This window comes from Phalaenopsis equestris, unplaced genomic scaffold (assembly GCF_001263595.1).
Source record: "Phalaenopsis equestris unplaced genomic scaffold, ASM126359v1 Scaffold209888, whole genome shotgun sequence".
Classification (NCBI taxonomy): domain Eukaryota; kingdom Viridiplantae; phylum Streptophyta; class Magnoliopsida; order Asparagales; family Orchidaceae; genus Phalaenopsis; species Phalaenopsis equestris.
Genome location: NW_018229017.1, coordinates 129,977 through 146,879, shown reverse-complemented (window position 1 = coordinate 146,879; position 16,903 = coordinate 129,977). Strand labels below are relative to the sequence as shown.

Here is a 16,903-nt window from a genome sequence, read left to right as displayed (position 1 = left end):
GCTCTCACTCTAGAGTTCCCTCGATTCCCTCCACCTGGGGGCTAACATTCTCGTATTAGAACCTAAAACAATAAACCAAGTTGGGGGCTTTAATCTGTCATTTTAAATTCCTCTAACTCTACACCCATCAATGAATATTTCCCTATTTATTTGCACTCAATCATATGAACTACATTCTAATTCATACAACCTCAAGTGATTCTTTCCAATTGTTGACTGAGACAATACCAGCCAACCTCTTACATGTTCTCACAACAAATTACAACATTTGGATTGGCCAAATCAAAAAGTAAATGAAGTGCATGAATTTAAATCATCAAAATTTCTTCCAACATTAAAGATCAATACTCTCCACAAATTTCGTCAAAAAACTTAATTACTTATCATTTTAAGAAGAAAGATAAAGAAAACTACTCAGAATCCACGGAGAAAATAAAACCACACTTTAGTTTAAAAGAAGAAATCATTGTCAAACCAACAAAAAAGTCTCAATTAAAATCAAAAGTAGTCTAAAACAAAAAGATAAAAACTTATCTTAAGTCATTCACCAAACTCTTGAAGTTTCTTTGAATCTCTTCTTTTTTACAATCACTCAAAACAAAAGGACAAAAAGGATAAAGTAAATAAAAAGTGGTTCCTGAAAATCTCTCTGAACTAACTCCCCAGAAAAAAACTTTCAAAACTTGCCAATATTTTCAGGACCATTTCTAGGTCCTCTCTTCTTTCTCTTATAGTTTTCCAAGAGGTGCCTTGGGATCTCTTCAAAATGTGTCTTAATTCAATGTATTTGCCCAAGAGATGCATCCTTTCATGATAATTTTCCTCAATGGTGGTTACAACCACCTATTAAACCAATGGGTGCCTGAAAAACTTCTTCGAAATTCATGAAAATTGATTTTACTTAACTAGTAACTGCCACTGGCACTTAAGCGCGGGGTCTCGGCGCTTAGGCGTGACCTTCTCTGTTTAACCGGCGCTTAAGCGCCAGATCGGGCGCTTATGCCCCAAAACTCTTTTGCACAATTTTTCACCTTTTTGTTCCAAATTTGATCATTTTTTACTACTTTAAGCATTTTTTGTATTTTTACTTGTATCTGCAAGAAAAACACAAAAATACATTTCATTAAAGCGCAATATCTCAAAAATAGATATAAATATGAGTCTAAAAACACTATATATTTTAGGTGTATCAGTTGCTTTGATCACCCCTTCAAAATCTGGCCAAATTCAATGGATATTCTAGAAGGAAAGTTACAGGCGCTATATCGCCCTTTGCCTGTGTCTGTGACGCTATAGCGCTAGGGGCGGTGCTATGGTGCCATACAAAATGCACCATTTTTGCTCATTTTCCCCCTTTTTTTTCAAATATCCATTCAATGTATCTGAAACAAAAAAACATACAAAAATATCTTCCTTTAAAGTGCAATATCACTAAAATTATACATAAAACAATAATAAAATATGCACTAAAAACATGTAATTTTCAGGTGGATCAACGACTCCACAGAGAACCTCTTCTCTCCCCATCATTGGTTGTTATATTTGTCTCATGCCTGGGCAATTTGCCTCTGCCACATACAGACCAGGTTCCCCTCTCTGTTGGTGTGCTTTGCCTATTTAACCCTTGGGCAAATCATAACTGACATCTCCTCGGTCACCTAGCTACAGGATCTTGAATTTCGAAGAAATAACAAAACAAAATGACAACAACCTGAAACAATACTTTCAACAAAATGAAATAATCAAACTCAACAAAATAAGAACAAAACAAAATACCCAGATAAATTTTATAAATAATAAATTCAATTTCCAGACCTTAATAATAATTCCAAGAAAAATTTACAACTAAGCCAATATCACTCACCCAACTCATTTTTTTAATAGTGGTGAATGATATATATTAGTATTTTTCAAAATAATTACAAAATAACCCAAAATGCTTTGACTAATTATTAATAATTAGGATAACGTTTCATTGAAATTTTATATATTATGGTTCAGGGTTTAGGTAATATAACACTCATATTTTCAACTCCACATAAAAATAACATTAATATTAATTTTTTTAAAAACAAAATATACATTTTATATCTATCTTGTTTTTTAACTATGATGCTAAAAAACTCGGTAAATAGCTATTCAATTTCACAGATAGAAAAATAAATTTATAAGAGTTATATATTATATATATAAATTCCCTCAATAATAATAATTATGAACATTTACATACATGCCACATACTATTTTATATATTTCTAGTTTAATACCTAAAATTTAATTTTATAATTATAATATAGAAAACTTTATCTCACATTAATAATAATATTATTATTAAATTAAAAAAAGTAAATAATTTTAATTTATAGATAAAAACATTATACATAAAAAATTAAAATTTATTTATTATGTATGTAAACATGTAATAAAAAAATAGAAATAAATATTATCTGGCATATGAAAATATGTATTTCACTTTTTAAAAAGAGATATTTTTATTATTATATGAACAAATTGAATAATATAAATATATAGAAAAATAGGAATAAATATGTACATACATAAAAATTAGGAAAAAAAATCACTAAATAAAAAAGTTATATATTTTAATATATGAGCCTCTTCCAAACACATGATATAATTTTATTGTAGTCCTTATACTACGTGAGTACATGATGAAGTAATATATTTTCTAAAAATTAGACCGTAAGCATGTGAATCTCCGAACGCCCGCCAACGATGACGCCAGCCCGGAGGCCCTGGCTCGACGATGGGGGCGACAGCACCCAGCACCTTGCGCGGACTTACCGTCTTCATTCATGAAAAAATGAAAAGAAGTTCTCTTGCCGTACGTGCCTAAGCCAATCCCCGAGGCTCATGTTCGTTACCTTGCTAGTTGTGATCGCGTTGCTTTGTTGCCAGTTTCAGATCCGGCTGTTCCTGTTCCAACCTTTCGGGCTGAGACCAGGGACTTGAGAAGCGCACAAAAGGAGTCTTCTTCGCAGAGATTTCGAGGGTTGTAGTTTATCGCTTCCATAATTTTGTGAGATCACCGAAACTCCCATCTTTCTCATACTTACCCTCTGCTCCTACCAGAAACCATTGGGTAAGGTAAGCCTGTCCGCGCCATCTAAATCCGCCAATTCACGCGATTTTCGGCGAATTAGCGTAGTATTTACAAAATCTCAGGATTTACGGAAGTGCATTTTGCCATTTGGCAGGATTTAGCCAAAGTCCTGCTTAATACCGGCTACCAAACATCCCCTTACGAAATGAAGAGGTACTGGCGATCCCGAATTTTTCTCTTCTTTCTGCGTCACCCCAAAAATCTGAAGTCTGAACGCTTCCTTATGAACAATGTGTTAATTGAAGCAGCTGGGGGAGGAGAGGAGCGAGGCAACCGAAGCAGCTTGGCGTTGGACTGAGGGGGATGGTGGGGCGGTTGTCTGTAGCGATGCTTGTTCTTTTCATATGCACCGTCTTGCTTTTCTCCAGGATCTGGCGTTCAAGTCCTTCCACTCGTGTGCAGGTTCTGTATCACTGCTTGATTTTTTCCCTTTTCCCTTTTCCTTTGAATTTTTGTACTGATTTGGTCCTTGAATTATATAATTGTATGTGCTTGTCAGAGAAATGTAAGGTCTTAATTATTGCAGATATCAAGATTATCCTTTTATATTTCGTCCTTTTTATTGGGCTGCTTTGATTCCAGAACAACTGTTTTATTGACTAGAAACAGATGGAGTGCTGTGTTCCTTAACAATCTTGAAGGCGTACTGTATCAAGTACTTTCACTGCCACATGAGCTACAATTCATTAGCTACTTTGATATGCAAATGGAACTGACGTTAATTGTTCAGGTTGAGCTCTAGTTTAGTGCTATTGGGATTTATGAACTACGTGAGTTTGCGGAAATCATAATCCCCTGCCATCTGATCAGATAAAAACCCTCATATTCTTAGAGAATATATTTTCTTTTGAATTTAAGTGGTAGATTTTTAGAAATAGTGTCGGATGATCCATTATTCCTCAGTAATTGATGCTTTGAACATTATGGAACACTTAATTATGCATAAAAATTGCCTTCTAATGGGCTCCTTAGTTAAAATTTCTCATCTCCTTGTGACTCCCTCAATTGAAGAAGAGAATGGATTTCAGGAGATTTTAGGATAGTTTCGATGCATCAAGCCTGCAAAGGATGGCCCTTGCTAGTGGAATAAACAAAATCTTACTTGTAAATCATTTTCCCTAAGCCAAAATTGTTGGTCATAATCAAGATAAAAATTCAAGAAAATATAAAATTTCTTTTCGTTCAAACAACTTATTAGGTACAATATTTTGAAATTTTTTCATGATATCTAGGTCATCCATTTTTATATATCATCCAAAAAATTATTAATAATACACGAATCTTGTGGTAAATAAAAAATAAATCGTGCATTATCCATCTGTTAATTTCAACAAACTTTTAATCCGACTAAACATCTAAACAAGACACATCTAATGACACACAGAATAGTCCAATCCAAGTTTAAATGATCCCAAATCAAGTAATTAAATCTAGCGACTCAATGAGAAGAATTCATTGAGTCTAAAATCACATAATTCTAAGGTCATTAGGATAATTAAATGATAAAATAATAACCAATAATTGAAGGAATTTTCATTAGTCGTTTGATAAAGTGTTTTGAGATTTTGACTAATTTATTAAAATAAATATTTCAAAACTTCATAAATAGGACCCTAGTTTCATTATTAAGGGGTGGAAATTAAGAGTTAAGTCCATACTCTTAGAGAAAACTTGGAGCCAATGACAACTAACAATCATCGTCGACCATCATTAGTAGTTGTTTTAGCCCAACTACTGTCCTATGATTGTCATAGTCTGATTATTATCTCCAAAATTTTTGCATGATCATTATTACTTTGTTAACGTTGTTGTTTATCAATTCTTGTTGTAACAATAGAATGACAAGCAAGTCTTAATAGTGGACTTCCTTAACTTTAAATATGTATTATTTTAGCTGGGCTAGGCCGTTTAATTATTTTCGTTCTTAGATTTCTTTACGTAAAAATTTTGTGTCCCCGATACCCTTATTCTGTTTGTATGTAGAATTTTCATGCAAAGCTATGATGTTAAATATTTACTCTATTGCCATAAATTTTTTGGCACAAGTCACATATTTATATTTTCATACTTGTTCAACACATATTTAAATTTTCATACTTGATCTACAACCACTTGACTACAAAATCCAATGATTTTTTCTTTTAAATTTCTATATTCTAAAAAAAATGGACAGGGCACCCATTTTTTTCTCAACCATAAGATATAAATATACAAGCTTTGCTAGAGCTCAGGTTGGTAGATGACTTGTAAGCCAAACTCAACGAGCTATGGAGTTAAAGTTTGAGTTAGGCTTGACTCAACTCAATAGTTTATGAGCTTGGTTGATTTCAAATTTTAATATAAATTACAATTAAATTATATGAGAATTTAAGTATTTAAGCACGAAGCTTTTAAAAATATTTAAAAATTCTATATTTTCTACTTAAATGTTTTCTTATTATTTCGTCAATTTCTCATTTTTTTAATAATTTTATTAAAATAATTCTTTGAACTGTAACCATCTTCTTTTTCGTAATGATGAGCAAACTTGAACTACTAAAATTAAGCTTGAGTTTGAGCTCAAACTTAATTTTTTAAGCAAGCTAAAAATTAAGCTCGAATGGCTTGAATTTGATTCGACTTGTTTACAACCCTGATATTGGCCTTAATTTCTAATTTATAAAAGGAGAGATATAAGTAAACTTGTATGCAACTTTGCTATTGCAACATTTGTGGTGTTGTGTGAACAACGTAATAGTATGTTTGATAAAGAATTTTTGAGGAAAATGGGACAAAAAAACTAAGAAGATACACGATGTATGCTCAAGCTATTGATGTTTAATCCTAAAAGCATAAAGGGGATATATTCTCTACATCTGCATTGCTAGTTATAAAAATCATTTACTTAAATAATCATTCTTTGATTATTATTTTTTTTTTAAAGATCCTTTTATACAAGGTCCCAAAGCATAGAACATCTAAAATATCTCATACAAATAAACTAGTGGCATAGATAAAAAAAATAAAGAAGGAACATTTTAATTCTCTAAGATGCTTTTTGATCACTTTTCGTGTTGGTTTTTTGTCTTTTTTTTTTCAAATCTGTTTGATTTATGTTTTTTTTTTGGTTGTTATTACTTTTTTCTTTTGAAATAAGTCAAGCTATTTTTTGGAAATTATTAAATAACTTTTAGGTATTTTGAATAAAAATCACCTCAGCCACTTCCTGCCGCCATTAGACATTACTGTCATTCATTGTCATTGCTGCCCGCGATCATTGCCTTAGACTATATTTAATAAAAAATAGCACATATATAATATACCAAACATGTTTTTCTTTCTTATTTAAACATGAATAAAACAAATTAAAAAAATAAAATCCAAAAAAATTTCCTAAGCATCCCTTTAATGTCTTAAAATGGACATTAGGTCCTCATTTGATTGATAACTTTTATCGTTAGCTTGGATGATAGAACAAAACAATAATTCATATATCCTCAATGTGATACATCATTTTGTTTCATTTATGTGTGTTTATGGAGTGAGTAGAGGATGGGGTTGTGGAGAATATTATATCCAATGTCATTGAATTCGTAAGTCCTCAAGCAACTACACATATGCTAATCATGCATACGAAATTTCATGTTCTCCTTGTGTAATTTTGATTTAAGCAGTCTTGTGTGCCTTGCTTCAATATTATAATGTCATGCGTGCTATATTTTACGATGCATTTGGTAAGGTATTGTTAGTTTCATTAAGCTTTCAGATTCGCAATGCAGGTAACCTTTTGATTTAGATTTAAACTCTACTATAAATTTGGAAAGATATATGATCAATCGTGTTATGCCTGTTTTGACTTGAATTAATTCAATGAGTAAATATATAATATTTTTTACAATCCTTACATACCACACAGTTTTATGTATTTAAGTTTCTAACACCTAATCTTTCTTGTCTACATACAACACCGAAAGCTTTAATATCACTTCAAAAATACCACTATGACTAACTTTAAAAAGGAAATAAACTTTTTCATGAATAGGTTATGCATTAAAATATTGTAAATGTAAATATCAAACTTAAGGTATTGGATATGTAAATACATAATATATATGTTATATGTTTGTAAATTTCCCAAAAAATTATTATTTTTTAAATCATTCAAGATAAATTTGATTTGAACATAAGCTGTAAACAAACAAACTAATTTGAATCCAGTCAAACACGAATTGCTATTCATGAACTATGTAAAACATGAATTGATTTCGAACAAACAAATTTTTGAAGGAAGACGAGTAAACACTGGGCTCGCGGCTAAACTTTTGTACTTGACTTATTTAAACCCTTAGCTCGCGGCTAAACTTTTGAACTATAAAGAATTCTTGTTTTATCGATTAATTTTATACATTCTCATTTTCTTAATGTGGTTGATGAACTAAACATACTTTGGTAAGTTGTTGTTTACCTTTTTTGCACTTATAGTAATTCTGGTTTGATTTTTGTGTCTTTATTTGAAGGATATTGATATTAATAAGCTTTGGAGCACTGCTTCTGCTGCTGGTTGGAGACCATCATCTGCTCCCCGGTCTTATTGGCCTTGTATGTAAATTTACTTGTGCTTTTGAGATTATAATTTTTTGAAATTACATTATTTACGTTTAAAGCCTCTTCTTAGTCCATGTTGCCAAAATAATAATATTTGTTTTATCTGGACTTTCATGTTATAGCCCCTCCAACTGAGAGCAATGGCTATTTGAGAGTTCGTTGTAATGGTGGTTTAAATCAGCAACGCACTGCGGTATGAGATTTTCTTAAATTTATTTATTCAATTCTAGATTGTGGCCATTAGTCAGGGTATGTAAATTTATTTATTCTTCCTTTTGAAATTAATTGCATATCATTGGCAGCATTAGTACATTGTGTGACCAATTTATTGAATTTCAGTTGTTACGAGAAACCACCCACCCTTTCTTTCTTATTTTTTTATGGTATTCTGTTGACGAATAAGTTTAGAAACCAATCGATATGGCATTATGGAGCCTAACTAATAATTGATTAATTGGCATCATTTAAATTTCATTTCATTCATATTATTCTGTCTTATTTAATATTATGAGTTTAATTTTTTGTTAATGGCATGATATGCCATAGGGGTTTCATAAGTTATATTACAGGGATAGCCCAGGTATTTTCAAAATATGGCATGCTGAGACTGACCGACTACAAACTGGCTACCTTTCAATGACTCAGTTTCTCTCTCATACTTTCTTATTGTCTTTTTATATAAGTGCGTAGGGAATATAACACCATAAAATTTATGGAAAATTTGATATTCTCGTAGTATGTGTCAAGGTTGATTTGAATGCGGTCAAATAATGCTATTTAAACTTGCACGAAAGTAAAAAGTATGCACCGTGCTGAGTTTGATTGAGTTTTATTTTGTTTCTTCCATTATTCAAATAAAATTTAAAGGATCAGATATATGGTCTAAATTAGAAGGCTGCTGGTATGCTTAAACTTAGGATGAAATTTTTTTATCATTTCTTAGCTCTAAACCTACAAATATGCTGAAAATACTTTTGTTTGCAAGTAGTACCGTATGATCTTCCATCCAAAGCAAGAGCTGCTTCGCATGCTCCAAGATAATTGTACTTGTTCAAGTTCTTTTTGGAGAATAAATTGGCACAACCCGGCCTAGAAATTTGAAATTTTAAAGAGGAGAACAGATTATTGGACAATGAAAGTAAATTTTTCAGTTATTAAGGTTTTGTTTGGAACAACTGCAGCTTATCTTGATAAGCTGTTGATCAACAACTGATCCGGATAAACTAACTGTTTGTTTAGTTTGTGTGTTTGGAAAATAATTGATTTGCAGCTGCTTCTGGATAAATGACAATTCTATCCCTCTGCATACATAATATTTTTGTGTATATGATAAGAAATATTTACAAAAAGTGCATCAAAGAAACAAAAAATTGAGCACCTAACACGTTATACAAAGGCATATACCAATGCCCAACCTTTATTAATGATGATCACAAAATAAAGCCAAACATCATTATTTCAATGATTTTGAGAAAATAAATAATATAAAACCTTAGGAATGCCTAAAAACAAACAAGTCATTTTTATAATTTGGATAGATTTAAATTAAACCGTACTAAAAAATAAGTAAAAACACCAAAAAAGCAGGATTTACGCGTACTGTATGATTTAACATTTTTAAAAATAAAAATATAAAAATAAAAATAAAACTATTTGTCAAGATTGAACAAACCTTTCTTTAATCCTGCTCAAAGCCTTGTGCAAAATAGCCTCTTAAATCTCGCCTGAAAACATGCAACAAACATTCCCTTGAAACAAGACGATGGAAGTGGGAAGGCTCAGATTCACCTTATTCCCATCATCATGCAGATCCATCTGCTTTCTCTGAACCGACGAAACACATCGATAACGGCTTCCCGTAGACGAGCGGGCAATCCAAGCTGCTCCAGCATCAAACAAGAGAAGCATGACGCTCTCTGAAGCACTCTCCAAAGCATTCCTAAACCGGATTAAAATCCTTCCGTGATGGATTTCATTTGCTCCAGATGTATTGCCTTCCCAGCTAGGGTTTCAGAGTCGAAAGGAGGATGAAAGGGAAGGTAGGTGATGGCTTCGGGCGATACCTGAAGAGGTGGAATTGAGGTAGGCGAGAGAGATCGAGCGAGGGAGGAGACAGACAACTTTGAAGGGCACAGAAGGAATAACCCGTCGAGACGTGAAATCAAGACGTGGGATGCGCAGTCGAATCCCTGACCCTGTCTATTAAAGAATCAAAAAAGTTGTTTCTCAATAAACTTCCCGAATTCACGAATTAAACGGCGCGACTGCGTTTTCAAAATGCCGCCTGCTCCTATAAGCTGCCCCAAATGGGCACTAGTACCAACCAATGAAAAATTATTATTCATCGTGTGTAATTTAAATCAAGTTAGAATGCCTTTGATTTACATTTTCTCTTCTATCATTCATTTTTATTTCAATGTTTAAATATGTATGATGAGCTATTAACAAGTCTGTAAATACTTGTACTTCTAAATTATAATAACATTCGAATAATTTTAATTTAAATCAGAATATTTTTAACCCAAAAAATGCCTCTAGATTTGTGTTGATTAATAAATTTTTTGATGGCGTATCAGTTACCTACTTAATTAATAGGCAATTTTGTTTGTTTGTTTGAAAATTATCAAAATATTAAAAATTAGATAAAAAATCCAAAAAAATTAAAAACATTTTTTTTTCTGGTGGCGGTGCCCTCTCTCTGACGACCGACAGTGGCAAAAGCAGGGGGGTAGCACCAGTGGAGGAGCGAGTGTTGCGGGTTATCGACTTGTTGTGGATCATCAGAGGGTCACAGGTCGACGAGCAGGACAGCTGACTTCAGGCGGGCTGGGTCAACTGTGTGGGACTAAAAGAAGGCGCAAATGGGTTGTGCCGCTAGATCGTGTGACACCCCTTGCTGCATAAAATCACGTTGATCGTGCGATCGAAACGGCGAGGGTCACGAGATTTAACATGGATCATGCCTTTCTTTTGTTCGATTGCGTGAAATCAGATGGCTTTTGTATGGGCTGCGGGTTGGTCCAGATTTGGGCTATTTTTGGGAGTTTCTTGGTTTTTTTGCCTATAAATGGGCCTAAAAGTAAGGGGAGAAGGCACAGTTTATCCTTAAAATGTCTTGAGTCCCTTGAACTACTATTGTGCCTCTTTCTGTGCTGGCGTCGAACACCTCGCAAAGTTCTTTTGGTCAATTTTTATACCTCCTTTATGCTAGTATAACTTTATCTTTGAAGTTTCTTTTGGCACTGCTCTTGCGCTTTATGGTGGGTATTTTTTGTGCTTCGATATGCTGATGTCCAGGGAATCTCATCTTCTTGAAAATCAAAGGAAATATCAGAATCCTTACGGAGGATGACTTGATATTATTTCAGAAGAAATTTTACTTAATGAATTACATGGTGGTGAAATTATTAACTTTGACTGATCTAGCCTTCGAGATATATTGACATTTATGAGGCAAGTTTGTAGGTTGTTCTGTAATTTCCACCGGTGACCTAGTTGATGGAAATTATGGAAGTTGTTGGAGTTTGCATTTCACAACTCTCTTGTCGGACGACGACAATAGTCATCTGACTTATAAGCTATTTTAGAAAACACGAGTCTATGGATTTGTTTCGGATACCTTTCTGATTGCTTTGCTTTTCAGTTTTGTTTGAGAAACTGTTTTCTTACTGCTTTTTAGAAATTTCTGTGGTAGAAAATTACTTTTTTTAAATCAAGACGTTAAAGTGTGGTGGTTACTAGAAAGCGGCGGTCTTTTTGAAAATAACATAAATTTGTAATGGTCATTGTAGTTTTTTGATAACCAGTTTCTTCTGGAGCAGTTTCACAACTGTTTCTTCAAACAACTGCAACTGCTCAAAACATACCCTAAGTTGATGTCAGATATCTTATCCTGATTGAGCTAGTTTATTAGTGCTGCACATGTTTGTGAATCATTATGGAGAAAAGTATTGGATCTTCGCACAAAGAAGACTATAACACTGGCTTGTATGATTTCTTCGCGCAAAATATTTGGGGATTTCGTGAGAAATATATCAAAACTACGACAACTATTGATCTCTCTCCAGATTAGTGAAGATGAAATACCATGGATGCTTGGATTTCAAGACCTTAGAGATATGCAATTCGAGGTACAATATATCAATAACTTTACAAGCGGAAATTTCTATTTAAAATCTCTATCCATCTTGGGTGCTTGACTGGTTTGAGGTTATTTGTTGAAATCTTACTCGACAACATTAACCTGTGTGGAAGAAGTTAAATAAAATCCATGAAGGATTTTTTGTCTATCCATGGTTGTTTGTTGGAGTGTTATTGGTGACGTTAACCTATATGAGGGCTCTTCATTACAACATTACTTGAAACGTTAACTTGTTTGAAAGAGATGTAATAAAATCTATCAAGGATGTTTGATCTATTTGACGTTGTCTGTTAGAACATTAGCCTGCATGGAAGACGTCGAAGAAAATCTACCAACGATTTTTGTTCTATCTAATGTTATTTGTCGGATTACTCTGCGACGCAACCTGTATGAAAGAGTTCGAATTGAAGTCTCCTGTGATCGATTATACTCTGATTGGGAAAGGTCGATTGCCGCATGGATCCTAAATCAAAAGGTGAAATTGGTCTGTATTTATATCGTTACTGCTCTTTTGAGGTCATGGGTACATCCTCATTGTGAGAGTGGAAGTTCAGCTAGGGACTGATGTAGTTGATAATTTCATTTTGAATGTGGATGACTTGTTCAATTGTGGTCATGTCTAAGATGCTTAGATGAGTGATCATTCAAAGTGGTAGTTAAAATTACCTCACGATCTAAAATTAGTTCTCATTGGTTTGATGTCTAAAGGCCGGAAGACTTGCCATTCAAAATTGTGTCCAATAGATTGACATGAACTGCTTTTTAGTTGTAGTGAAGGTTTCCCCCCTCATCTGAGTCAGTGCATGGGAACTTGAAGCTTGTGGGAAGGGGTGCTAAAGGATTATCTCGGTTAAGGATGAAGAACCTTGAAAATTATGGTGAGTTAAGAAATGATTGTTGACCTTAAGAGGAACTCTTCGTAGCTCATCACGGTTTATATTATGTGGAGTATCAGTAAGACAGGGTTGTGCCAAGTTCTTTCTAAGCATCGGGGCGAGAGAACACATGCTAGGATGTTAATGTACAAAAGTGACAATACTAAAAATAGATTGAAAGGGTCTTCCAAAGATAGGTAACATTATATGCCACCTTTGACTTGACAATAATGAATTGGATAGAGTTAGTCATCCTTTGAAAAATTTTTTTCATTATGATAAGAAGAGTAATTGCTCTTTGTGTGTTGATAGCCTTATCTGTAGTGATTGTGCTTTCACACTACGAATGAGGTCAGTGTAAGAGTGGATTATCTCCTGCATTAATGGTAAGTAGAAAAGTCCTATGCAGAGCCCTTAAAAAAAATGTCCCATTAGTAATTATGGATCCACCCTGAAATTTGACTTGCTTTAGTGGAAAATCTTCGAAAGTATTCTTTAAAAAGTTCTCTCATTTTGATGAATTCTTGAAAGATGAGATGCGTCTATAACGATCATTCGGTTTGCTATGAACTAGTCCAAAAAGATTCTAGTGAGTTCATTGAAGGTGTGGAGAGTCCCTTCCGGTAGAGAGTATAATCACGTGCAAGTCTGACCTTTGAGAGTGGCGGGAAACACTTAATAAAGAAGCGAATCGGAACCCTGCTGGATGTGCATGATGGCTCGGTAATAGTCAATTTGTTTGTAAGAGTTGGATACTCCATCATAGGAGAATATTCGAAAGCTTGAAGCTTGTTGGGATGGGGAGTTGAAGGACTATCTCGGTCAAGGGTAAAGACACTTGAAAAATGCGACGAGCGATGAAATGTTCCCTATCTCTTAGAGGGAAATTTTCATGGACCAAACGCCGCAGTTCATCGCGGATTGCATCATTGGGAGTGCCAGTATCGTGTGTCTGAGCCAAATTTTCCGTGAGCATCAGAAGGGTTACTGGACAATCTTGTTGCACGGGATGGATGTGTGGAACTCGGGTTATCGAAGTGATCGGCATATTGGCCTATCAGAGGAGGAATCCCATCATAATAGAGAGGAGGCTCAGTGCGAGTATACTCATGTGGGGATTCTCTATGGGCTGTTAACCTTATGATAAGTAGATCCCGCCTGTCTGTGTAGACATCGACTGCTGACCCTTTCATAGGAGTTGAATAATCTCGTGCTGAGACTCCTCCATTTTTCCCACCTGATCTTTCAAGGATGGGCTTGAGGCACCTTTGCCAGCAAGATAATGCCTTTCGTGAAGGGAAGAAGATGCATGGCGTCCATGGCTTCGTGATTGCCCCTTGGAGTGGTGGGCGTTGGTATGAGATGCTCCGTTGTTATTAGTATTGCATTTATTGGCCATTTTGCAAGTTTTATAATTGCTTTGATGATGCAATTGTCGTTCCCACAGATGACGTCAAACTTTTGCGTGCCTAAAAATCCATAGTGTAGTAATTTAGTATTTTAGCGTTGTATAAAAATCCATCACATAGATAAAAGGGAAGTATCAAGAGAATACACTATCATTTTCTATTTGAAAAAACCCTGAAAAGGGAAAAAACCACGGGGGTCTAGTCTAGTCAAAATAATCAACTGTTAGTTTTCAAGTACAAATATGAACACTTATCCCACAATTAAGAAAAGGTAAAATGTTTCTCCAAGTATAATGTCCATGCGCATAACAGTCGAGAGCAATTGTTACTGAGAGTTATCGGTAGAGATGCGAGGTACGCCGTTGGATGGTATTTATGACTCTGCGTTACTCCATAGGATGTTTGTTACTTTGCACATGCTTTGTTACTCAGCACGATGCTTCGTTACTCCGCACGGTGCTTTGTTACTCCGTAACATACGTCATTACTTCACATGATGTTTTGTTATTTTGTAACGTATGTTCTTACTCCGCAAAGTGCTTCACTGCAACATACGTCGTTACTTCGCTAGGTTCACTAAATGCGACAAGTAGGGGGTGGGCGACAACGGTCTACAGTGGGTGATGGGAGGTGGTCGAAGGTGGTATGCAACTTCACTAGGTCTTCGATCAAGAATAACTATGAAAAATGATTCCTTCTTCACCTCCTCCAGGTCAAAGTTTTGGTCTAACCCCCCTTTCATAAAGTGGGGCTCTATTTATAAATTTTGGTAGTGACATCCTCCTTAAATACTGTATGAATTTAGACCACTCTATCGAACGACCCAGAGTAATTTCCCTTACCTGATGATTTCTAGATATTCAAGTGCCTTACTAACATTGAAATTGAGTAATCCCAAGCTTGCTGTATTTGTCTCATCGAAACACTCAATTAGACTATAAGATTGTCAAATTTGGAGCCTATTTGAACTTCCAATTAACCAACCAAAACCTTAAAAAATAGCTTAACAACTTGATATGAGCTTGATTTGACTTAGATTATATCAGTTTTGGTGTCAATGGTTTCTTCTTGTCAAGCTGGTTAATTTGATTGTAAATTTATTAAAATCAGAGTTGTGGATGATTTTTAATTTAATTTAAAACATTTGTAACCGTAAAATTCCTCGAGATTCGTATCGAATGATAAATTTGCCAATGAATCATCTATTATATTTTATAATTAAAAATTATAAAATACCAAAATAATTTGAAGTATAATTTTGCTAAATAATTTTTAATATTTTATTCAAATAAATAAAAAAAATATGTTTATTATGTTTTAAAAAAATTTTAAAAAGTATAATTAAGTTGAATAAAATGTGAAGTAATTTTTATTTTAGGTATTATAGTGTATTATTTCTATCTTGATTATGTTTTTTGTAGAATTTAATAATAATAATACTACTACAACAACAACAACAAAGCCTTATCCCACTACGTGGGGTCGGCTACACGAATCTTTTTTCTCCATTGCGTCCTATTTAGTGTCATATTTTCATTTAGTTCTAATAAATTAAGAATTTAATAATACTAATAATCTAAAAAAATAATTTTAATAATTTAAATATAGTATTGATCTGTAAATTGTTTAAAAATATTACGTACTTTTTTCTTTGCTTTCAAGAATTGTGCAAGCGCACCCAGTTAGACATACGCTTGAACTAACACTTCTGCCCTTACACAAAGATTGTTGATTGGGAGTGGATTGTTTCTGTACGTGTGTGCTGAGAGAGAGGAGGAAGGCAGAACTGAAACGCATTCCATTGATGTAAGCGCTTAGGAGCACATACTGTATGATAGAGACAGAGAACGGACAACTCACCATTTGGAAGACACATTTTGGAAGGAAATTTGTACTGTACAAACATGTTAGATTGAAAATGCATTTCTTGTCTCTATATGAATTCTTTATTGATATATTTATATTTTAAGAGGCGTGCAGCCTTCAAGTTAAAAAGGGAAATATGTTTCTATGCATTCTATAGTTTAATCCTCCGACATTTTTTGAGCGAACAATTTATCATCTTTTCTTTTCTTTTTAGATATGCAATGCCGTTCTTGCAGCACGTATCATGAATGCTACACTTGTGTTACCGGAGTTGGATACCAATTCTTTTTGGCATGATGAAAGGTACTTCATTTCCAGTTTCTAGTCTATTTGCCTTGCTATAGATGTTTTGGCTTCCATTCCCTTTCAATTTTGTTATCTTTATTTCCTTAGATATACCTTGAAAGCACAAAAATCGTGTTTTCTAAACTAATGTATGGTGTTTTAGTCATATTACCCTTTGTGTCAACAATGTAATTTGTGAAAAATTATGGGAAATCATTGTCATTCTTTTTTATGTTGGGCAACATTTTTTTTAGTAACTAGTGATTTATTTAGCATTTTTTTTTTGTATTTTTGTTTGTAAATAATTGAGCTCAAATATTTGTGCTGAAAGTGAAAGTTACCATTAATGTATTTATTAGGAAGGCTTATTATCACATCCCTTGAAGAATCTTTTCTCGCAGTTTGTTTTGCATAATACCTGTCTGGACTTTCAGACATCATACTAATGTGAATTTATTATAAATAAATCCAGTGGTTTTCCAGGTATATATGATGTTGAACATTTCATTAATACTTTACGTTATGATGTTCGCATTGTTGGAGCGCTTCCTGAAATCAACTCTCATGGGAAGATCAAGAAGTTGAAAGCTTTTCAGGTTAACTTTAGTTGGTTCTGCGT

At 33.8% G+C, this 16,903-nt stretch overlaps 1 protein-coding gene across 5 annotated transcripts in view; it reads left to right on the top strand.

The window, feature by feature from the left end:
* Nucleotides 1-2,678: 2,678 nt before the first annotated feature.
* LOC110036704 (uncharacterized protein At1g04910) overlaps nucleotides 2,679-16,903 on the top strand; it is a 38,162-nt gene continuing 23,937 nt past the window's right edge. The window contains exons 1-8 of one of the 5 annotated variants that reach the window (XM_020741213.1): nucleotides 2,679-2,845; nucleotides 2,920-3,108; nucleotides 3,219-3,277; nucleotides 3,373-3,526; nucleotides 7,621-7,702; nucleotides 7,831-7,901; nucleotides 16,214-16,302; nucleotides 16,757-16,880. In XM_020741213.1, the coding sequence (XP_020596872.1) occupies nucleotides 3,270-3,277; nucleotides 3,373-3,526; nucleotides 7,621-7,702; nucleotides 7,831-7,901; nucleotides 16,214-16,302; nucleotides 16,757-16,880 (528 nt within the window). In that variant the 5' untranslated portion in view covers nucleotides 2,679-2,845; nucleotides 2,920-3,108; nucleotides 3,219-3,269. Of the gene's footprint in view, nucleotides 3,109-3,186; nucleotides 3,278-3,372; nucleotides 3,527-3,567; nucleotides 3,855-7,620; nucleotides 7,703-7,830; nucleotides 7,902-16,213; nucleotides 16,303-16,756; nucleotides 16,881-16,903 lie in introns of those variants that run through there. The other 4 variants (XM_020741215.1, XM_020741216.1, XM_020741214.1 and 1 more) reach the window with 4 other exon arrangements.